The 24,427-nt window shown below is 39.1% G+C and overlaps 1 protein-coding gene across 1 annotated transcript; it reads left to right on the forward strand.

The window, feature by feature from the left end:
• Positions 1-1,449: 1,449 nt before the first annotated feature.
• On the forward strand, positions 1,450-18,687 carry LOC121406058 (glycine N-methyltransferase-like). Its single transcript, XM_041597067.1, has 6 exons — positions 1,450-1,798; positions 4,682-4,827; positions 11,863-11,978; positions 13,458-13,708; positions 15,415-15,533; positions 16,055-18,687. The coding sequence occupies exons 1-6, from the start codon at positions 1,796-1,798 to the stop codon at positions 16,098-16,100; spliced, it is 681 nt and encodes a 226-aa protein (XP_041453001.1). The 5' UTR covers positions 1,450-1,795; the 3' UTR covers positions 16,101-18,687.
• Positions 18,688-24,427: the final 5,740 nt, after the last annotated feature.

The following is a 24,427-nucleotide window of genomic DNA, read 5'->3' on the forward strand; positions in this document are numbered from 1 at the left end:
GAGGATGAAAACGTCGGAATCAAGTTTGGCAAACAGCATTTTTGGGTTCAGCACCCCTAAATTACCTTAAAACAATTGATAAATCAGCATTAACACAAAATGCCTGAAGCACTTTTTCTGAGCACGTTTTTTTAAATCTGGACCTGACTACTTGGCATAATGTCGCAGATTGCGACATTATGCGTTGCTGCGACATTATGCGTTGGTGCGACATTTGGGACCTTTCGCAATCATCACGGACGCTAGTATTAGGGTCCCCTAACACAAAAGTTAACGCTTAATCATACACTTGATTTTTAAGATTGATTGTGCATTACAGTCAATAGAATCAAACGTAGAAAACTGCTCTACGATCAATGCTAAGCTTTGTGTAACAGGTGGGTTACAGGCCCTACAAATCTGCTTTTCGTGTGCAAAATCCCTTTCCGCGACACCCGTACCGCATACATGCATGTATATTACGACTGATGGCTGGAGATATTCAAAATGCAGGACCTAAAATAGATTTATGACATGGAGAAGAAAGTGGTTTTTCAAACAAATCGAGAACATATTGAGTGAGGAAAAACTTACTGAATGAAGGCTTAAATATAGATCATTACAGTCCATCGAATCGATATTACATTTAATGTGGATTATTGGTGGATCACTGGCAATTGATTTCATGGATAAGATCAACCTCTCCAGCCGAACATTTCGCATGCGTTGATATGTACACATCATATGCGATACCTTTGAACTCGTTTCCTTTTGTTTCTTTTGTTTCTTTGTTTCTTTTGTTTACTCCTTATACACAAACGATATGCCTCTCGCACACGATGTGAGGGGCATTATGTTTTACATTCCCCAGAAATGGGGATTAGATTCAAATTCCGGGGGGACCACTTCCATTGATGAGTGGATACCAGGCACGACCATGGGGTTTCGAAAAGTACCCTAAACATGCTAAACAAGGGAAGCAATTCTTTTCCAGATTATGAAAATGCATCTCTTAACAAGTATTTGGCTTGTGAAACCCTACAAGTATTGAATATATATCCCTTATTTCAGCATTTTAAACATCGTTTTGACACCCTTATAACGTTACATAGGCCTATATACGTAACGTACCTGCCCACTCTGTCCCCTTTTACGGGTGGTCGCTACTGGTATCCACTAATCTATGGAAGTGGGCCCCCCGGGCGGCCTCTCGAGCTCTAGGAGGAGTCAACTGTGGCTTTGGAAAGTCGTCCTCAATCGGATAAATCGCTGTTACCATAGTAGCAACCAGAATTTTGCACACGAAACGCATATTGAATGTTTCCGTCGCAGATGCGAAACGAAAAAAAATCTCATGTCACACAATTTGCATTGCAGGACTGAGTTTTACGACCATGATGACGGTCCCAAAAAGTCCCTTCCAAAGTCAACGACCGTTGTAAATAAGCGTCCGCGTCCTCAAACGAAAGGTCGGGATTATCGGTTGTAACAGGCCTTATCCTGAAATAAGTCACCTCTCTTCTCGTGTGTGTCAGTGTGTGTGTGTGCGCTCGTTATGTACAAAGTCAATGGGAGATGAAAGAAGCCACCGGTGCAGCTGACGAAATGAACGGCAGTGAATAGGGGCGACCTAAACCATCAATACCGGCCAGGCTGTGCTTTTTTGTTTTTGTCGGACACGTTTTCACCAACTAAGTGGCTATTTTGAATACGTATCATCGTTTATCAACCTCCGTGAAAACAGCAGCAACAGCAACAATAACAACAGATTGTTTGTAGATTTGAGGTCCAGGCTCAAGACCAATAAGTGATCAGAATGGTAAGTTTTTAGACGAACGATAATACGAAGGATTGACATGTTGGTATCCCCTTTTCAAATTATGTTTGCTCACTAATGCCTGAATGAGAAATTGTCTAAGTAATTTCAGATGAAAGAGGAGATTCTAAGCTTTAAAACGGCGGGTCATTTGTCTATTGTTTCTCTGATTAAGTTGTGATAAATCTCGGTTTCGTTTTTCTTTGTGGGACGCACTGTATGATAAGATTGTCCAGATAATCTGAGATTAATCAGGGTAAAAGAGGAGGGGATGGGTTTTTATTTCTTTATGGAAATTAAAGGGATCATTCAGACTGGAGATATTTATATCTCAGAGTGAAATTCACAAAGCAGATTGCGGAAAATTTGATCAAAATCGGATAACAAATAATATTGAATTTCAAAGATTTGCATTATTCCGGTGAGACAGTTTTATAGGCATGTCCTTATGAATTTTCATTCGCTGGGCTGATGTCATATCCCCACTTGTTCTTTTGTATCTTATACCATGAAATTAGGTTTATTGCTATTTTTTCTTCCAAGAACTAAAACAATTGGATTGACAACTGGTTAAGTAGATTAGATATGTATTGTCGCAACTTATTTGATCATAATGGAGACACATCATTTACACATGTATGAAATGATCAAAACATTTGGGATTTCATGTAATACCACATGTAATAACTTACGAAAAAAAAGTGGGTATGTGACATCATCAGCCCATCTAATAAATATTTATGACGATGTGCATATAACTGTTTTCACAAAATATTGATAAGCTGTAAAATTCAGTAACTTCTTTATTTGTTATCCAATTTTGTTGATTTGTTTTAACGAAGAATCAGGAGTTATTCAGATTTAAAACGCAAATAATGACAGGAGTGAAAATAGGACTTTAGGAGTAGAAAGGACATACTGAACTATCACTTGATAAAAGAGCGTTGTATTTTAGGATGTGAAGTGACTGCAATATAACAATATTGAACAGCAAAGGTTTGGATAGTGTAGGTATTTGCATTATCCATTCATAATTAAAATCTTTCCGAGTTGTGTATCTTTATAAGTATAAGCGGGGAGGAGATAACTTCGTTGTTTACTTCAGTTATTAATTCATCAACGTCATCTGGTGTTGTTAAGGGGCATACTATTTTGATGTGTAATTAAACCTTATACTCTTGGACTGAACATGCATCCTAAACTCCCTGCCATTGAACTGTGTACTGAAGTTCCCAGCTCCCAACAAGAAATTTCTTTGTGCTAGTCTTCGTGTGAACACCTTGTTTAACATTTCTTATCAGACCCCAAGGAAATGCTTGCATGGTATAGTACAGTATATATAAAACAGCAACAAACTTAATAACCTAGAAGTTGCCTCGCAACCTAAAAAATATAAACATAGGCAAGTTAAAACATAATTACATACAATCCAAAAGACATAATATTATCATATACACTAAAGAGTGTGGATTCTATATAATTAACTTGTACTTGACCATTCTGGATTGCCCCGGATAACCCCGCGAGTTCAATGAAACGCGTTGACCATGCATGGGGTGATCGCTTCGTGGACCGCGAGGCACTTGACATATCTGCCGGTAGGCAGAGAAAGATAACTTTTCACCTTTTAAATAGGAAATTATAATGTAGAAAATAATATAGAAATCAAATGTCTTTTTTTGTGCATCATATCATATGCTAACAATACCCCAGCAGTGCAACGTCCCTGCATCGTGTCATAAGGTCGGTCTTGACCGGAAGTCATCAATACGTGGCGATGACGAACCCGATTACGCAACAGTGATGCAATATACCGATGATGCGATTTGGTGCAATACCCGACGGGGTAATTCCCTGGGATGACGGCGCACTACGTCACGGTGGTTGCACAACTATGGCGTAGTGGTCAAAGGGTATGGCTGACCGGGCTAATGGTCGTTGCTGACCGGGTCAAAGGGCGTGGCTGATCAGACTAAAGGTCATGGCTGACCGGGTCAAAGGTCACCAAAATTGGTACGAGGTCTATCTATCATATATATATATATATATATATATATATACATACATGTATATATATATATATTCTTTTTTTTTTTGGGGGGGGGTGGCGGGTGACAAGGTGGCAAGCTCCCCAATCCCCCTTCCCTCCCTTGTACGCAACTGGTTCATAGTGACATTAATACTCTACGCATCGACTGTTGATAAAATGGTCGCGGGTACCATTTTAAAATACATTTTATATTTGTTTTTTTATTTAATGTTGGCTTATTCATTCATTTATACATTCGATTATTCATTTGCTTATTCATTCTATTGATGAATATCTTATTAATTCATATCTACTGTTATATTTTATACCCACTATAGCATGTATTGGTCTGTATTATTACCTTAGAGGTAAGGGTGTGTCCATGCTAACTGCTTGGCTGCTGGAAGTGAAGTGCAGTGGAACAACAATGGCATTCATCCTAAAGTAGAAATGTTAGGCAGGTGCATACATCTATTGTTCCAATGTCACTGGCTAGCTCTGCTTACTTTCACTGGTACATATATTAGCATAATAGTTATGCTCTGAGTTACTCTCTGCCAGCTGGCATGTCTATTGTGTTCTACATCTATACATCTATACATCTTTAACTATTTGTCTTTTTACTGTAATATTTTATTTAATTTGATTCAGCCAAGCAAAAAAAAACCAAGTAGATGAGAAATTACATTGCTTTAATAGGGAACTTGCCAAGATTCCAATCACTGGCTTACAAATATACTGTTTTTTATCAATTGGCTGTCTGTTTGAGGATGGAGTAAGCGATTTATATTGCTTGATTCATTGCATGAATAATTTAAAGGGCCCAACCATTTTTGTCCATGTTGATTTGTTTTAAGGACGTCACATCGAAATTTGAAGATGATGACAGTGTTCAGAAGCTCTTCACGTCATCAGAGAGATCAGAGCAATACAAGACGTGGCAGCTATACGTGTTGAAAAGAAACAACTCTTGTCGTATTCTTGATGCGGCATGCGGGAAAGGGTAATTAATCATTTCATTTTATTCAAATACCCTGTTCCCACTGACACGATTCGTGCTTCGATTGGAATTGTGTTCTTACTCGTGCAGTGTTCGAAGTGTGATCGTATCAGCTCGTATCCACTGGCCGTAGAAAAAAATGGTAAAAAATCGCGATCAGCTACGAATGGCCAATCGTTGCGTTAGTAACGGAACGCTCGCCAGTGAGAACGGGGTATTGTTGGTTGAAACATGCATTACGTTTTATTGGTGATCAATTGTCAAATTTTGAGTTCATGTCCAGATAATAAGTAGGTAGGCCTATATTCTGTACTGTGTTATTTATACTTGACGACATGGCGAAATATCAAATATCACCGTGTCAAATTAAAGCCTCGTTTTCTTTTAGTTTCATTTACTTCTCCTCAGGAGGTCATATGAAAATACAAAATAATAAAATAGAAGGTGAAAAACAATGCATAATATAACAATTATATTATTCATCAAACAAATTAAAGAATATGAGGAGTGAAATGGCCTGGGACAGCAGATCATCCGAATTCAGATTTTCACCGGACGAATAATGGCAAATAAGTCGTTGGCCAGAGTCAATAGATTCTGATGCTGTTCGTGTACAAATATTGTACAAATATTTTTTTTTAAATTAATACACTTTAAGGCGACCGCACACCTTACGATTGGTCTGCGACCAGATTTCAGAATAAAATGTAGTAGAATATGATGTTAATATTGAGACTTTGAGTATCTTACTTTGTAATGTTCTAAATTGTGTCAGTCTGCATGGGAACGTGCTCACATTTAATTATTATGATTAAACTGTTTTCATTGTTCTTGTAAGCTCTACTTCTACCCAGGTTGACATTTCTTATTTTCGATTTTTCGTTTGATTCAAATTTAATTTGTTGTCATCTTCAACAACTGTATAGTTGTATTTTACTATTTTGTATTACATGTATATTATTTTTGTAAAGTCACAAGATTGGAAAGGAAGACCTTCGGGTTATAGTTATTTAGTTAATCTTTTTTCTTTCCAGGCATCCATGTGAATTTCCTTATACTATTGATTGTATATGTTGTTTGTGTTTGGTTATGCCGAATAAATAATAATAACAATAATAATAACAATACAAAATCATCGTAACGAATACCTATATATTTAAATCTGCGACTATACTATCATCCTTCTTAGAATACAAGCAACTTTGATATCTAGTCGTAATGACGCCATAGCAGTCGTACGATTGGCTACGATTTGAAACTAATTTGGCCTTTAAAAATTGTAATATTAGTATTCTTTCATTTAATTTTCACCTCAAAGAAAATGATATGTTCATTCACATTTTCAGAAAATGAGCAAAATGCGATTTGTTCCAAAGTCGGATCGCGAACAGTCGTCAGGTGTGCGATGGCCTTAAAAGATACGGGTGAATCTCTCTATCCAGATTCATTGAAATAATAGCTGAGGGGTCTGTTGCAGAAAGAGTTGCGTTTAAACGCAAGTCAAAAAAATCAATCGCAAGTCCAAAATGCGCGCTGTTGATTGTATCGCTCTTATCCTCAAATGACTACCTTGTTGCTATCTGCCTGACCCATGGCATTGATGAGAATGAACTTCCGTATCCTCGAGAGGACAAGCGCGCTACTGGACATAGCAAGGTGAACAAGGTGACACACCATTTCCCTCCCTATTCTCGCCTGGAAACTCCCACCACTCACAAAGTTTCTGTTGCACGCCAAGGAACCCCTGTCTCCCACCTGAATGACTCACTACATGCTTCCAATGCTGGAACAGAGGAGGAACATGGCAATTCTGTTAAGCCTCATCCTACATCTACATGTAGTATCTCACAACACACACATAGAAAGTCAGGCCAAACGTCATCTGAGACACACAGACAGAACAAGGATGTTTCTGGCTACTTCAAGACAACCGATCAGGATCTCCTCAAAACAATCCATCTTAGACCCTTTCCTAGTGATCCTAACCGAGGAAGCCATATCAAGCCAGCTGATTCTCCATCTCAAAGGAGAGCATTCCAAAGCCCTCCTAAGCATTTGGACCCTAGAGATTCTCCTTCTAAAAGTCAGACTCCAACCTCTACTACCAAAGTCGATGTATCTAACTCGCCCAAGAAGCGTCTTGTTCCCAAGTCTGCCTCCCTGCAATCTCAATCCATGCCCAAACTTCCTCGGCGACCAATTCCTCCCCCCTGAGAGGACAGAATAAAACCTCCATCGGTCCGAGAGACCCCTCCAACCGGGGCGACAGTACCAGAGATTCTCCACAGATACGAGAGAATAAGATCTCTAATGCACCAGGAGTCACTCCTGCCCGGAACAACAGACTTAGAGACTCCCCTAATAGAGGACTGACTAAATCTTGCACTGGGCAAGGAGTCACGGCTACCCGGAGCAACAGATCTAGATTCTCTCCTCCGAGAGAGCAGAGTAAGTCTTCTACTAGCCCAGGAAGTCCTCACTTCGGGAGCAACAGACCCAGAGATGTCATGTCACCAAAGCAGAATGCAGATACCTCTGCACCCAAAGCCACTTCCATTCCTAGACTTGATCACCCTACTTCACCTAGCCAAATTCCACCTCTTATGGGGATCAGAATCCAGAAGAGTCCTGCTTCAGCAGCTCAAACGCAAATGGGATCCAGACAGAGTCGTGTTTTTACCACCATTACTGCAGACACTCAAAGTCTTGATCTCTTTGAGCCTAACAGTTCTCCTACACACTCTACCAGCTGGTCAAGGAATCCTTCAAAAAACAGTCTAAGAGGCTCGATTACCCCAGGCCAAAAAAACTCCACTTACCAGGTTGGACAACTCCATTACCTCTCAACCTAGTGATTGCTTTGTCCTGTCTCCTACCAACCCTCTACCAGCCACTTCACCATGCAATGTCCCTTCACCTACGCCACTCCTTCGTGCAGGAAATGCTCGCCACCCCTTTGCGGTACCCACTATTCATACCTCCCAGGGTCCCTCAAGGTCTGCTTCATCATATTCACAGCCCCCCACAAACGCTTCTCTGCCACATCCCAGTAGCAGTGCCTCTGAGCGGAACCCTCCACATCCTCCTCCTGCCCAACGTGTGACCACCCATGCAGCTCCGACTTCATCAACGCACCGCCCAAACTCAACCCCCTCGGGTTTTCACCAGGGCAGAGCCTCGGCACTGACACATGCGTCCCTCCTAGAATCACTCCAATTTGCCGCATCAAAAGCTCTTTACCTTCTCTCCCACCCAAACTTTCCGCAGGATCAGGTCGTTCTGTCCAACCTACACGTCCTTCACCATCAAATAATCCATCTAGCTCAAAGCAGCCTGAGTGCTCTACCTCCTGCTCGATCAATGTAGTCACATTCAACTCTCGAGGCACCACCAGTAGCACTCCCTTCATCCAGCACGTTTTATGCACCTCAGATGTTACCTGCATCCAAGAGCACTGGGCAAACCAACATGGGCTCCACTCCCTCTCCCGTCTAGACTCACATTTTCTCACTTTTGCCAAAGCACATGAAGAGGAGACTTACCCTGGCATTCCCAAATTTGGAAGAGGCAAGGGAGGTCTCGCCATCTTCCTACGTAATGCACTCTTCATAGATTCCAAAGATCTCAAAAGCACCACACCACGGGTTCAAGCCATCTCAACCAAGCATATCTCAACATCAACAAACCTCCTCTTCATTAACTGCTACCTTCCTTCAGGTACCTCTCATGATGAAGTGAATGAATACCATTTATGCTTGTCCACTATCTTGTCCTTTTTGAGTTCTGTGGACACACGTAACCACATTAAGATTGTTGCAGGAGATTTCAATGCTGACCCCACCAAGACTTCTCCCAGGAAATGCACGGCTGACATTCTCAAGAACTCTCTTGCTTCAGAAGACTTGTGCAGTCTTACTTCTCTTAGTTGCTCTAGTAGTGATTATACCTTCATGTCTGATGATGGCTCTAAGAAATCCAGGATCGATGGCTTTATCATCCCACCACAGGATTTAGGGCTCTATTCTCAACATAAAATTATTGCAGAACATCCCCTCAACTCCTCAGATCATCGTCCTGTTCTCATCACTGCAGAACTCCCTACTTCTCAGTCCCCATCTGGACTAAAGCGCATGCCTGAGGCAACCGCTAACAATCTCACACCAATCCAGAGATACTCCATCTTGTGGCCCAGTGATCGCAATGAAATCGCTTCAAATTACACCAACCCTCTGGACCTAGAAGCAGCTACCATCTTCCGAAATCTACACTCACTATCTCTGGACCATGCCACTGTGGATCTGCTCTTTGGTCGCCTTCAAAATCAGATGTTATAGCTCTCCTTGAAACTTCCTCACAAAGCCCATAAAGACAAGAAGCAAGGCAAACCAATGTGGACTCAGGATGTCAAATCTGCCTACTCCCACTCCTTAGCCTACTGGAAGAAGTGGAAACAGGCCGGTAAACCAGTAGATGAGCATCCTACTTGGAAATCTTATTTGGAAGCCAAAAAGGACTTCAGGAGAGCCCTGAGACAATCTGAAGCCTCCAACAGACTCAAACTGCATGGATGATAGAGTCAGCAAATGACATGAACAGCTCCTTGTTCTACAGCCTGGTAAAGTTAAACAAAGCAGGCAAATCCTCAACAGTGGACCTCCCATTCATGGTTTACAAAGAGACCCTGTTCAAGGGCAAGGATGTCATCAAGGGCTGGAAATCTTATTTCCAAGATCTCTCCTCAGATCCTACTGCAACCAACTTCGAAGGAACCAAACACATGGCTGAGCACTCCCCTAATGTGCCCCTCACTCAATCACAAGGTGCAGAAGAAGTCTTACTTACTCTCACCTCCCATGATCTTGACACAGCCATTAGAAAACTCAAGCTTCACAAATCCCCAGGCCTCGACAGCATAACTTCTGAGCATCTGGTTCACTCGGGTCCAATTTTCCGTCGCCTTCTTCTCCTTCTCCTCCAAAACTCCATCAAACTGGCACATCTTCCAGCGTCACTGAAGGAAGCAATGATTATTCCACTGCACAAAGGAGGGAGCAAACCTGTCAGCGAACCCTCTAGCTACAGAGGTATCTCCCTGACCCCAACTCTATCAAAGCTCGTGGAAATTGCCCTAAAACCTAAGATTGGGGACTCTTTGGCTGAAGTCAACACACCTGACGAACTTCAGTTTGGATTCCAAGCCTCAAAATCCTGTATTCTTGCTTCACTGACCCTTGAGATGCTTATTGAGCTGAATACTTCTCAGAAGAAGCCAACATATCTTGCCCTCTTGGATGCTGCTAAAGCTTTTGATTGTGTCTGGCACCCTGGCCTCTTTCAAAAGCTAGCTGACACGCCTATACCACTCGAAGCTCAGTCAACACTGGTGGAAATGTACAATGGTGCATCCAGCAGAGTACTATGGAAAGGGGATGCCAGCTGCTCATTTCCTCTTCAGAAGGGTGTGAGACAAGGAGGAATCCTCTCCCCTCTTCTGTACAACATCTTCATTGACGGCTTGATAAAGTTGCTAAGAGACAAAGATCTTTGTTGCCACTGCCAAAACCTGTATGCGGGGGTAATTGTTCTAGCTGACGATGTGGCCCTCATAGCGTTCTCAGCCAAAGAACTTCGATGCATGCTGAGTCTTACCCATACCTATGCAACCACATGGAAGTACAAGATCAATCCATCAAAAAGTGCAATCCTCTTCTTTAATGTTCAAGGCCACCTCAAGCACACTTGGTACCTGAATGAAGAGGAAGTTAAAGAAGTCAGTCAGCATCCCCATCTTGGTGTCACCAAGTCCTCAACTTCTCAAGATCCTGCACCGAAAATCATTGCCAAGGGATATAACTCCATATTTGCTCTGCTAGGTGTTTCGGCTTCAAGAAACAACTTCTGGCCTCCAACTATTGCCAAGTTATGGACCATCTATTGCATTCCTAGGATGCTTTATGGTATTGCTGCCATTAGAGTTACCAAGAGATCCAGGGATAAGCTAGACTCAGCACAGGCCCTTCTCTTCAAAAAAATCCTAGGGCTCCCCAGAAGCACAGCAAACGAGGCAGTCTTTCTCCTTACCGGAATTATCCCTCTCTCTATGCAGATCGACCTGAACACCTTGATGACTCTCGGGCAACTGGTTACTCTACCAAGCGATAGGTTTGAGCATAGAATACTTCTACATGCTCTCGCTGCTGATGTCCCTTTCATCTCCTACTGGAAGCAGCTAATCGCCAAATACAGCTTGCCTGCCATCCTATTTGGCTCCCAGAGCATCGACTACCTCACTTGGAAAAGATTGTGCCGCCAGGCCATCTTCAAGAAGCACAATGCTGACCTAGTTGATGCCATTCAAGAGAAGAACACTCTTGCCTACTGGAAGCATTGTTCAACGTTCCCAGGCCCTAGCCGTCTATTCTCCCTGCACTTCCCTCACACCTCCGTATTGCTGCAAGACTTCGCTCCCAACTTCTGACAGGCACATATCTAACACAACAAAGACTGAAGACCATAGGCAAGTCTCCCAGCGCCACCTGCAGACTTTGCTCAACGGAGGAAGAAAGCTCCACCCACTTCCTTGCTTCCTGCCCAGTCCTCAAACCCCAACGGTGTGTTCTCATTCAACATGTCCTATCTCTAAACCTCCCTGCTTCAGTCAGCCAAGCCTTCACCTCTGCTCACACCTTCATCTTTGCCACTAATATCTTATTACCCTCCTCGCACCTTTCTATCGCTCTTGCTGCCAATGTTATGATCCACTGCCTCAGATACATTCTTAAAATTCATCACATTCGTGTAGAGAAATTACTTCTGCTCAACACCCAACCTGCGGATAGCCGCTGATCCTCGAATACCGGGGGAAGAACAACTAAGAAGAAGAAGAAGATTGGTTGAAAATCAAGTTGCGCATGATTTTTAGAATTGCGTTGGATTGCAACTCTTTCTGCAACGGGCCCCTGTTCTCGAGGACGGTGGCTCACAATGGAATGTTATCTTCATGTCCTTCTTTTGAATTTCCTTTTATGTTATACTCAGTGAAGACTCCATATTCCTCATCGAACAAGGGATGGAGGTAGTAAGTAGTGATGTCTCAGAAACGCTTCTAAATTACGCAAAATTGGAAAGAGATCGACGTCAGCTAAAAAACTGGGGTAAGTTTGTAGCTCTGGGGCCGTTGCAGAAACAGTTGCAATCAATCGCAACTCTAAAAAATCATGGGCAACTTGATTTTCAACCAATCAACAGCGTGAATTTGGGACACACGATTGATTTTTGGCTTGCGTTTAAAGCAACTCTTTCTGCAACGGGCCCCTGGCGTTCACGCATCTTTTTGCTCTGCTCCAAATATTCAGAGAAGTGCGACGTTTTCAAAACTAAGCTCTCAAATTTTGCCTTCATTATTTCTGTTAATATGTTATTTTTATTCTATTGCTTTATCAATTTTCAACTTAAAAAATAAAATTCATAGATAAATTAAAAATCGATTAAAACAAAACAAAACCGAGCAAAAACAATGCACTTGAAGTAAACATGTGTAATATCAATACAAACGAAATTCAACGCACTCATATCGTCATTTCTCATAATTTTGGGGATGACACCAGAAAGGAGGGGGGAGGTGGCAGGGCGAGTTGTGTAGCTGTATATTATCCATGCTATTCAACGATAGAAAAATGATAACGTCACATTCAGGGCTCCGTCACACAAAAAATAGCGATCAATCGCTAAATGGACTGACCAATCAGGATCAATGTTACACGCGCATCTAATTAAATGTACTGACCAAGGACCAATGAGACGTATAGACCAGTTCGTAGATACTTCATGGACAATTTTGGTCTAATGACCTTTCATTTCTTTCATCATGATAGGCAGAATTCAAAGCAAGGTATTGCGTAAGCTTGCTTTACATAGCAGGATGAAGAAATTAAGTAGACCAGGCGACTAGAATAGCACACAAATGAACACTTAATGGAGGCATTTGTTGCATCCCTTCTTTGAATGCAAAAAGGTAATTACCCAAAAGGTCATATAGAACAAAATAAACTTGTCGAACAAAATGCATCTTAGCATGTTGCACAATGTACTTTGCAAACTGTGAAATACCAGTCGTTCGTGGAAGCATTGTTGTTTTTTGTGGATGTAAATGAAAACGACAATTCAAAAGAATATTTTATTAATCAAGACATCAAAGTTGGTGCTTATCTCATTAGATTTTAAAGCACCATGTCACTTTAGTACAAATGACCTTCCTCTGATCATGCGTAGAATCTTTTGAACATGCGCAGAAAGGAACTACGAACTGGCTTATTGTTTCATAATTGCTATTCATCAGGGTCCAGGTCTTCTTGCCCTCCCCCTATCAGCATTGCCTGGTGTCCTCTCTGTACCATGGCCTTCCCGTGAAATAGCTGCATCGATTGTCTGACAGGAAAGCCTCTCGCGTTGCTTGATTTGTCGCTATTTTGTTGAAAAGTAATTTCCAAACAGTTTTCACAAATTAATATATCCGTGTTTTTGTATAGATAGCTATTATTTGATAAGCCTATTGTGTTTTTTTTAAAGGATCTTACGTTAGAACGTTTATCGTTCTGCATTGTAACGTAAACTTATTTTTTTTTCTTTCGTAGAAATTAAACAGGCAAACTGGCTCTCTCTGACCGAGGACCTATCAAAATACGGACTATTTGATGCTGTATTCTGCATAGGAAACTCTTTGTTGTCTTTCCTCGACTCATCGCCAAACTTCGATCAGTATCGGCAATGCTTCGAGAATTTCAAATCGATGCTCAAGCCTGGAGGAATTCTCGTCCTAGATCACAGGAATATGGACGTCATAATGGATCATGGCCAACCAATCAACAAGAATATATACTATGAGGTAAGCCATGTTTGATTTTATGGATAGTAGATTAACAATTGACCACAGATTCTGTAACGATACCTTTGAATCAGTGACGGACCGTGGGTTACGGTATGGGGTAGGGAGGCACCAGCAAAATTCTTGAGTCACTTAGTGGGCGCGCGAACCGCACTCAATTTTCAGGGATACTGACCTAATTGAGGCATTTTAAGGAGTGCCATTAAACGGATATGTATCTTACTGATCAGATAATGCGAGCGCGAAGCGCGAGCTGAAATTGTTTGATAACCTAGAAAAAGGAACATTGTAAGCATTGACCAATCGCCGTGACACCCTTGGATTATCTGATAGATTGTCCATTGACCGATTGCTGTGACACCCTTGGATTATCTGATAGATTGACCATGATACACTTGGAATATCTGATAGATTGTCCATTGACCAATCACCATGATACCCTTGGATTATCTGATAGATTGACCATGAACCAAATGCCATGATACCCTTGGATTATCTGATAGATTGACCAATGGCCAATCATCATGATACCCTTGGATTATCTGATAGATTGACCATTAACCAATCGCCATGATACCCTTGGATTATCTGATAGATTGACCAATGACCAGTCATCATGATACCCTTGGAGTATCTGATAGATTGACCATTGACCAATCGCCGTGATACCCTTGGATTATCTGATAGATTGACCATTGACCAATCGCCGTGATACCCTTGGATTATCTGATAGATTGACCAATGACCAATCATCATGATACCCTTGGAGTATCTGATAGATTGACCATTGACCAATCGCCGTGATACCCTTGGATTATCTGATAGATTGACCATTGACCGATCGCTATGATACCCTTGGATTATCTGATAGATTGACCATTGACCGATCGCTATGATATCCTTGGATTATCTGATAGATTGACCATTAACCAATCGCCATGATATCCTTGGATTATCTGATAGATTGACCATGAACCAAATGCCATGATACCCTTGGATTATCTGATAGATTGACCAATAACCAATCGACATGATATCCTTGAATTATCTGATAGATTGACCATTAACCAATCTCCATGATACCCTTGGATTATCTGATAGATTGACCATAAACCAATCGCCGTGATACCCTTGGATTATGTGATAGATTGACCATTGACCAATCACCATGATACCCTTGGATTATCTGATAGATTGACCATTGACCAATCGCCATGATATCCTTGGATTAACTGATAGATTGACCATTGACCAATCGCCATGATATCCTTGGATTATCTGATAGATTGACCATTGACCAATCATCATGATACCCTTGGATTATCTGATAGATTGACCATTAACCAATCGCCATGATACCCTTGGATTATCTGATAGATTGACCAATGACCAATCATCATGATACCCTTGGATTATCTGATAGATTGACCATTGACCAATCGCCGTGATACCCTTGGATTATCTGATAGATTGACCAATGGCCATGATACCCTTGGATTATCTGAAAGATTGACCACTGATCACTTGCCACAAACATGTTGACAGGCCAGTAATGGATGAAGGGATTACTTGTTTAGGGTGTTTTTTATTACAATGATGTAAGCACGATCTCCAATTAATGAATTCTTTCAAGGTACTTCCGATACAAGAGCCTCTTCAGATTGTTTATTTGCTTGGAACTATTTATCTCCACCTCCATCTTACAGCAAAACGCTATCGGCGGACTGACTGCTACTATAACTCCTGGAAAACCTGATGTAGTGAATGTGACGTACGACATGTTACACTGTGGGCAAGATGCCAAGTCAGACAAGATCATTCACAAGTAAGCCAATCAAATACCCAGATTAAGATCGTAGAGGGCATCAGTACATCGGCACACATCACTGATCAACACTTTTATGTCGTCTGTTTGTTGATGCACACACCCTATTTCAGGGAGACAGGGAGGGGCATGTTTCCCTATACGCTTTTATTTCTTATCAACTTTTGCTGATAATCCTTCCTCCCTCTTGTGATAAAGCCTGTATATACATATATATATATATATATATATATATATATATATATATACGAAATGGTAAAAAATACCTTTTCTATGTCAATGATGTATACAATCTCATATGACATTATTTTTATATGAAACAGAAATACTTTGAGATGCAATGATTTTTGTTATCACTTTTCTAATGACAATGAAAATGAAATGACATTTATTTTTTAAAAATTGCTTCATCCTTCTGTGGTGTATCTCGGGAAGCTAGGGGTTTTAACCAGTGACCAGCTTGTATCGTATCTGAATGAAACTGTAATACACTTCTTTGCTTTCTTTTGTTTTATAATCAGAGTAACTGTGCCTCTGCAGGCTATCCGTACCCAGCTGGTAACTTAAGTGCTCTGTGATGTATTTGGAGATAATTGCAATCACGCCCTCTACATGGATCTAAAGACTGGTGGCTCTTCTTCTGACACTGCTTATTTCCAGCACGTTGTGGTTAAACAAGAGTGATATGAATTAAACACCATTACGTGTAGAAGAAAATCGAGGAGGGTATTTCACGAGAAGTACAACTATCCAGGAAGACGAAAACCCCAAGAAGAACTAACTCACTACGGTAACTCCGTTCGTCGGAAGACAATTCGGACTTTTTCGCATTTACTACTGGGAAACTCTCCAATACAAACATTCTTTTGGAAATGAAAGCCACATGACAACGAAGAGCAAAGAGGCTTTTGTCGAAAGTTGATGGTCTGGGACAGCATCGGAATCTCTTGACTCTGGATAATGACATAATTGCAATTGTTCGTCCGGTGCAAATCTTCGTATGACCTGCTGTCCAGCTCCACCAATTTTCGATATAAGCCTCTCAGCTCTCCCTTGTGATTTTAATTACATTTTCAAAGTAATCGCTGTTTTGTAGAGAATGTAAAAAAACTCTTTATGTCCCATGCAATGCAGGCATGAATCCGGGGGGGGGGGGATTGACACACCCTGTAAAATTGTAACTAAAGAAAAAGGATAATCTAAAGTTCCATTACTCGGGAGAGATGACTTTTTTTCTGGAGACCAAATGCCATTAGTGAAAAACCTCTTTTTGCGTTCAAAGGAGTGATTAAATTATTCCCATTGCTAAATCACGTGTAAACAGTAATCATAACATGCCTCAATAAAGGGTTAACTATAAGACAAAGAAGATGATAATCGATAGACGATAAGAGAATGTCCTTGCACATTGTTTATTACAAAGAATATTACTAACGATGTGTGCGTTTCGTAAGTGATAATACTATAAAATCGGTTATTTATAATGTTTGGTTTGGTCTTATTTGCCTTTTACCATAATACATTATACAAATAATGCCTCTTTCAAAGGTAAACTATATGTATTCTCATCTTTGTCATAATGTTGTAAATCCTGTTATGTATAATCTTTGGTTGGGTTTACAGTATAGAAATAACAAAATGTATTGCACAACATTAAAATTGGATGGATAACTCTATTCAGGGTCATTTATAAAATGACTGCGTTCTTCTAGGCTAGCGCGGATCTAAGAGCTAACAATACTAGTATTTTTCCTGCAATATTCTGTCAGTCATTCCCTTTACACAGCATATGCACACCCGAAACTCCCTGGGGAATGCACACAATAATGGACAAGCTACAATGGTATCCTACCGGGTACCCATTTAGCACCAGGGTTGAGGGTTGCAAAGTGTGGATTGATGCTTTGCCCAAGGCGTTAGTCTGAGTTTGGATTCGAACCCACGACCCTGAAAAGCGAAAGTTGGAACCACTACACCACTGCTCTTCCAGTTATAGACGTAACCATGGTACATGTTACTGCGGATGCCCCATCAACATGATAAAACATACTTTGATAAGAAAATGATAGCGAATTGAATAACATGACAACAGGGATGATGTAGAGAGATGCAGAAGAAAAATAAGTACGCCGAGCTTGAAAGGAATGACTGAAGTAAACCTGGTTTATACACTTTCTTCCAAGCTTACGGGAATTTCGAGAGAACGAAGCGATGATGGGAAATCAAGTGTCCCCAAACAAATCTGACAAATCTGATACCCCCACCTCAAAAAAGTTATCAGACCCCAGCCCTCCTCTCAGAATAAGAAACGAATGTAAAAAAATATAACGCCAATTTTCAATTAGCATGATTTATCCAACTCACACACACACACTCTCAAGGGCAGACATCTCTCCCCAAAATTAGGGGAACCGGGTCTGGAAAATCTTAGAAGCAAAAGCAAAAAAAAAAAATAGAAAAGAAAAAAAGGTAATTACCCAAAAGGTCATTTCGAACAAAATAAACTTGACGAACAAAATAAATTTGACAAGTAAAAAAGAAAATTAATCACCCAAAACGTAAGGTCATCTCGTCCAAAATAACTGTTAATTTCGATTTTTATGATGTATTTCTTTCCATCATAAAAGATCAAAAATAGTAGGGGGACATTTGATATTGTGTTCCCCCTACTCTTTTGGGTAGGGGGACGCGTCCTCCTTGGGATGTCAGCCCATGCTTGCTCTATACATCATTTTGTCATGATTGTTTAGATTTTCCACATCTCTATTTCTAAAAAAAAATGCCTAAAATTTACTAAATATAGGTTTAAAAGCGCATTTATCACAGTGGTTAATATCCTTCCCATTTCCTCATTTTAAAAGATAAATACATATAGCTACATGTACATAATAAAAAGTAATGAATGTTAGATCCAGATTCAGATTCATTTATTTACACCTCTTTAAAATACACAAAAATACATAAATATATAAATACAAACAAAATTCTTATACAGGAGAACAAATATTGACAAGTATAAACAGATAATAAAAGACAGTAAAAAAATGATTTCCACTGTACGTCGGATGTGGGGGAAGGACAGAAAGCCATTGGCCTATCGAGGTCTATCCCCCTGATTACCGTTCAACAGGAAAAGGCTTACACAGTTTACAAGGAAAGAGAGAAAAAAAACAAAACAAAACAAACAAACAAACATAACGCAAGAAAGGGGTGAAAACAAAGGAATTAAAATCCTAATTGGGGGGGGGGGGGGGGAGGAGTTGGCAGGCAAAGGTGGGGACACACAAGTGTTAATTATTTGATATTGTATTGTAATATGTCATTATTGCGTATATACACATGAAAATACTGATACAGATGTATAAATATATATAACCAAGTAATATAGCATTTAGAATTTCACTTAAATATTCTGTATTTTATGATTAATATGACTCTTAAAAGAAAAAGGAAAAAAAAATTGCACCAACATGCTGTATGATATAGAAGCAGAGTAAGCTACAGTATAGTATGTAAAAGAGTATGCTTGTATTTTCTCTTAAATATGTTTAATGATTGACTCTCTTTTAAATCATTTGGAAGGCTGTTCCAAATCTGAGGTCCTTGATAGCATATACTTCCTCTTGAAACATCATATTTAAGAAGTGGAATATATGGTCTGTAGAGTTTCTGCAGTTATATTTATTTATGTTATAAAGAATGCTACGTGAAACTTATAAAGGTTATTCAAAGGGATAATTTGTAGTTTTTTGAACAATAGTTCGGAGTGAGCATAATAATTTGAGTTTGTTATAATACGGATAGACCGTTTTTGAAGTTGAAATAATCTTTGGAAAAGGTATCTATTACATTGTCCCCATACAGCTATACCATTAGTAAGATGTGAAAAAATCATCGAATAATATAAACTTACAAGGATCCTCAGTGGAAGGAGGTCCCTTACTCTGTATAATGCTCCAGTAAATCTTGATATTTTTCCCTGAGATATAGCCGACATGATCTTTCCAATTTAATTGGGAATCTATCAATATGCCAAGAAATTTCACAGTATTTTCTCGTTTTATTTCGATGTTGTTTATCCGTAATTGCATATCACAGTTGATGGATTTGCTATTCGTGTGGAATATAACATATGAAGTTTTTTTAGCATTGATTTGTAATTTGTTACATAAAAACCATTGCTCATAGATTTTCAACTCATTTTGTAAGTTATTTTTTATCAATTCAATATTTTTGCTTGACAGGAAGAAACTAGTGTCATCGGCAAATTGTATCACTGATGTATTAGTACTAACATTTTGAAGGTCGTTTATGTATATCAGGAATAACACTGTCCCTAGAATTGAACCCTGAGGGATCCCGGTTGTAATAATTTTTGGTGAAGATTTAATATTTCCAATTGCAACATATTGTTTTCGGTTTGATAGATAACTTTTAAACCAGTTGAGAACTAATCCTCTAATGCCATAAAAATATAATTTGTCAAATAGAATACGATGGTCCATACAATCGAAAGCCTTCGACAGATCAAGGAATATCCCAACAGTTATCTTCTTCTGTTCAAAAGATTTCACTTATTTGTCAAACTCAATGAAAGCTAAATTTATATCATAGCCTTGTCTAAATCCATATTGTTTTGGAGATAAAATATTAGCTTTTCTTAAATACGACATTAATTTTTCACAGGCAATTTTTTCAAATATTTTGCTAAATACACTCAATACTGAAATGGGGCGATAGTTATTTAAAATATCTGTGTCACCACTTTTGTAAACAGGAGTAACTCTTGCAGTTTTAAGACTATCAGGAAAGACACCAGATTCTAGCGAATTTTTTTATAATAACATGCAGGGGGCGAACAATAAAATGAATAATCGACTTTATAAGTTTCGTAGTGAAGCCGTCATATCCGTGACTCTTCTTTAACTGTAATTTTAGTACAATCTTTAGAACATCATTTTCTGTAATATCAGTAAAAAACATTGAGTTTACATAGTTGCCTTTCAGATATTGCATATGGTCATGTATACAATCGGTATTTTCCGCAATTTCATTGTGTATGGTACTGCCAATTGAAGTGAAAAACATATTAAAAGATTCAGCAATTGTATGAGCATCACTGGTATAATTTCCGTCACAGTTTATGTTCTTAATATGCTGACATTTTGGCTTTCTGTTTAGTATTTCATTGATGACTTTCCAAGTGGCTCTAGGATTATTTTTCAAATGCTGAAATTTTTCATCGAAGTATTTACGTTTTGCATATCTTATTTCACTGTTCACCTTATTTCTATGTGCTTTATAATTCATGTAATTAGTTACGGTAGGATTTATGACATATTTTTAAAAAGTAAATGCTTCTTTTTGCACATTTTTTTTCAATGATTTCGTGAGCCAAGGTTTGTCTCTTTTACAGAATCGTTTCTTTTTTATTTTTATAGGGAAACTATCATCATGTAGTTTTGAATACATGTGTATAACCATTTCAAATTGCTTATTAAAATCTTTTTCATTTTCTAAAAATGACCAATTGATGGCTTGCAGTTTGTTACAGAATAGATATAAATTTAAATCAGTATACTCTCGGATTTCATGTTCTTGTACACAATCTAAACTATTATTGGAATCATTACCAGGTAAAATAATAAAAGGAGATAGGTGGTCACTGATATCTACAGTGAGTATACCTGACTTAACAACCTTTTCAGGGATATTACATATTATATTGTCTAAGGCGGTCTTTGATGTTGGAGTAATTCTTGTCGGTTTTACTATCTGTGGATAAAAAGAAAAAGTAGCCAGAGTATCAACAAAATTATTAACAGAAGAATTTATGTTATAATGAAGAATATTTATATTAAAGTCACCCAATAGTGTGGACTGTTTCTTTTCCTTTGAAATATTATTTAAAAGTATGGTTATGTCATCCATAAATTTTACCTTTGATTGGTTTGGTGGTCTATATATAACAGATACTATATGATTATATATGTTCAAAATTAATACAAATCGTTCATGATTTTTTTCAATGTTTATAAGCATAAATCACTTTGGGAACATTGACCTGGTTATCGTGCAACTCTTTTTAGTTACCAAGTTACATTAAATTAAGTCAAAGAATATGCGTTGCCAAAGAAAATATCTGACACGAACAGTGGATCTATAACTAGGCACCCTTTAATCGGCGGCTCCTTCTCACAATTTGAAAACATATGATAATAGACCAAATCTGGTAATTGATAACCCAACCGAGGAAAGCAATTCTATTATATGAAATATGTTATTGCCAAATGACAATTAAAAGACCGTGATGGATTATGAACAGACACAATGCATATTCATTTCGCATGACGTCAAATGCAGACGACCGTATTCATTGGGAACACCAATGGAATTTAAATCTCAAACACTGAACATTATCGTAGGTATGAATATTTTCATGAGATTCATAACATGCATTATGTGCCAAATAGAAGAGAAATAGAAAGAGAGGGAGAGAGTGTTTGAGAGAGGGAGAGAGAGTGAGATACACAGAGAGATAAGAGAGGGAGTAGAGGAGGGATGAAAAGAGAGGGGGAGTGAGTTTGTGCGTTGGGGTATATGTGTGTGTGTGTGAGAGAGAGAGAGAGAGAGTGAGAGAGATACACAGAGAGATAAGAGAGGGAGTGGAAGAGGGATGAAAAGAGAGGGGAGTGAGTTTGTGCGTTGGGGTGGTGTATGTTTGTGTGTGTGTGAGAGAGAGAGAGTGAGATACACAGAGAGATAAGAGAGGTAGTGGAAGAGGGATGGAAAGAGAGGGGGAGTGAGTTTGTGCTTTGGGGTGTATGTGTGTGTGTGAGAGAGAGAGAGAGAGTGAAAGAGAGAGATACACAGAGAGATAAGAGAGGGAGTGGAAGAGAGGAGGAGTGAGTTTGTGCGTCATGGTGGTGTATGTTTGTGTGTGTGTGAGAGAGAGAGGTGCAAACTGGATTTCAAAGGCGAAATAAGCAAGTTCACGGATCTTGTGTACACTTTGGGTCCCCTTTAAGTGGAGTTATATAGAAAACTTGTAATGAGATTGCTCACCCACCCTGTTGTCTGTGTGTGTGTGTGTGTGAAGACAGTAATACCTCGGTCACATTTGCCCTACGGCGGCCGTAGGGCGAGTCGACAACAGCCGTTTTATTCATTTTCATTCAAACCATCTATAGTTAAGCAGGTACAAATAATGTTAAAACGGCTGTTTTCGACTCGCCGTACAGCCGCCGTAGAACGAATGTAACCGAGGTATAAGATATAAGGTAATATTACACGAAGGCCTCGCGTGAAAAGGCTAACCTTTCTATTGTTCTATACAAAGTTTTCCATGTAATCACGCTCTGTCGCTCCTCAAATATTTCTATTGAAATTGAGAATACACATCAAATGATTTGAAGTTTGAATCGCATGGAATCAGGGGAAATATTAAATAAGTAATACGGTACCCTGTGTAACCCTGTATACCACAAACAATCATAGTCAAAACTACAATTTTCGAAGGTTTCGTAAACAATAATTGTAAATAGCTACTTTTCGCTCAGAAAAAGACGTACGGAGCTTTTAGTGATTCGGACGTATGACAGACCATATTAATATTTGAAATTATCAAGAATCTGACGATCATACTTTGGCGAAACCAAAACCAAGCTTGCATTAAATTTGTGTCCACCAGTGGTGTGAACACGGTAAGGGGGGGGGGATACTCGTCACATATACATTCACCCCTCCCCCAACACACATACACACATACTCCCACACTGAAAGATACACTTACCCAAACCAAACCCTCTCCGTCACATACAACCATGAGTGTTCATCGATGTTCGATGTTGGAGTTGGTATGGTCATCTGAGAGGATTTTTTTATATTTCAATTAAGGGGATGGGATCAGTGGCGTAACAAATCTAGAGGACAATTAAAAGAAAAATGATTGAAAGCAAAGCGAGCGAGCAAAAATTTTTGCCAGTTTTAACCCCAAAAAATTGAATTTTGTTATAGAGTTTTACATATCAGAACATTATATAGTTCACCTGCTATTTTTTGGTTTCCTTTACTTTTTTTCTGGCCATGTTTATCAGGGGGGTCTGAATTCGTGCGTTTAAGCCTTCAGGAAAATGCACTACGCAGGCCTACATAAAAGGACTATAGGCCCTATCAATGGGATCGCTAAGCGTGAGCATACATTATTGAAAACAAAAACCCTTTTTTAATCATTTTAGAATTTAAATTCTCATTTCGTTGTGTGTGCTCCTCGTTTATTTTGCGTCTTAAACATGGATGAAGAATACTAACAAAAATTAAGTTCCATTCAACAAGGGTCATACCCCATGTGCTAAATTTATTTCGGGGAAGGGCTAAAATTTAAGAACCAATCTCACGTAATACATATACATGTTCTACTTCATCCCGACATTTACTTTCTCAATCCATCTGTTTCTAACAATTTCTCAAAGAAATTGTTCAATTAAAATAGTTTAATTAGAAACCAATTAGCTTAAACATTTCCGACAAAATAATGTGTAAATATTGTATGACAATCAAGACTAACATCAAAAGGAGACCAATTGCCATTCACTTGTAAAGCGTTCAAAGAAGGGATTATATTATTAACAGTGCTTATATCACATGTAAACATTAATCATAAATGCCTTATCAAAGGTCAAGTCAACCCCAGAAAAATATTGATTTGCATAATGCTGAAAATTTCATCAAAATCAGATGTAAAATAAGAAAGTTATGACATTTTCAAGTTTCGCTTATTTTTCCCATAACAGTGATGTGCATTACTCAGTGACAAGCAAAAGAGAGTCGATGAGGTCCCTAACTCACTATTTCTTTTGTTTTTTTATTGTTTGAATTATACATTTTTTCATTTT

Source organism: Lytechinus variegatus, chromosome 19 (genome assembly GCF_018143015.1).
Source record: "Lytechinus variegatus isolate NC3 chromosome 19, Lvar_3.0, whole genome shotgun sequence".
Lineage (NCBI taxonomy): Eukaryota > Metazoa > Echinodermata > Echinoidea > Temnopleuroida > Toxopneustidae > Lytechinus > Lytechinus variegatus.

Coding starts and splice junctions, on each gene's coding strand:
- LOC121406058 (XM_041597067.1), top strand. Junction 13,709..15,414: donor ACAAGAATATATACTATGAG/GTAAGCCATGTT, acceptor TCCATCTTACAG/CAAAACGCTATCGGCGGACT. Junction 15,534..16,054: donor TCAGACAAGATCATTCACAA/GTAAGCCAATCA, acceptor TTTTATAATCAG/AGTAACTGTGCCTCTGCAGG.